The sequence below is a fragment of the Phaethon lepturus genome, unplaced genomic scaffold (genome assembly GCF_000687285.1).
Source record: "Phaethon lepturus isolate BGI_N335 unplaced genomic scaffold, ASM68728v1 scaffold35982, whole genome shotgun sequence".
In the NCBI taxonomy this organism is placed as follows: domain Eukaryota; kingdom Metazoa; phylum Chordata; class Aves; order Phaethontiformes; family Phaethontidae; genus Phaethon; species Phaethon lepturus.
The window spans coordinates 1-206 of record NW_010523215.1 but is presented as its reverse complement, the minus strand read 5'-3'; the positions used below and the strand labels follow the sequence as shown (position 1 = coordinate 206).

General features: G+C 66.5%; 1 protein-coding gene across 1 annotated transcript in view; it reads left to right on the top strand.

Moving 5' to 3' along the window:
• LOC104616898 (hydroxymethylglutaryl-CoA synthase, mitochondrial-like) overlaps positions 1-202 on the top strand; it is a gene marked incomplete at both ends in the record, with an annotated part of 1,700 nt that extends 1,498 nt beyond the window's left edge. Inside the window, 1 exon segment of the mRNA XM_010282061.1 lies at positions 61-202. Coding sequence (XP_010280363.1) covers positions 61-202 — 142 coding nt within the window.
• Positions 203-206: the final 4 nt, after the last annotated feature.

The following is a 206-nucleotide window of genomic DNA, read 5'->3' as shown; positions in this document are numbered from 1 at the left end:
TTCCGGTGGGTCCGCGCCCCGTGTCCCCCGTTCCCCAGCCCAGCCGGGGCCATGCCTGTGCGGGGTCCGAGCCGGCCTCTCTGTGGACAGTGGTGTGAAGCTGGAGGACACCTACACCAGCAAGGAGGTGGAGAAGGCGTTCCAGGCGGCCAGCCAGGAGATCTTCAACCAGAAGACTAAGCCCTCTCTGCTCCTCTCCTCCCGCA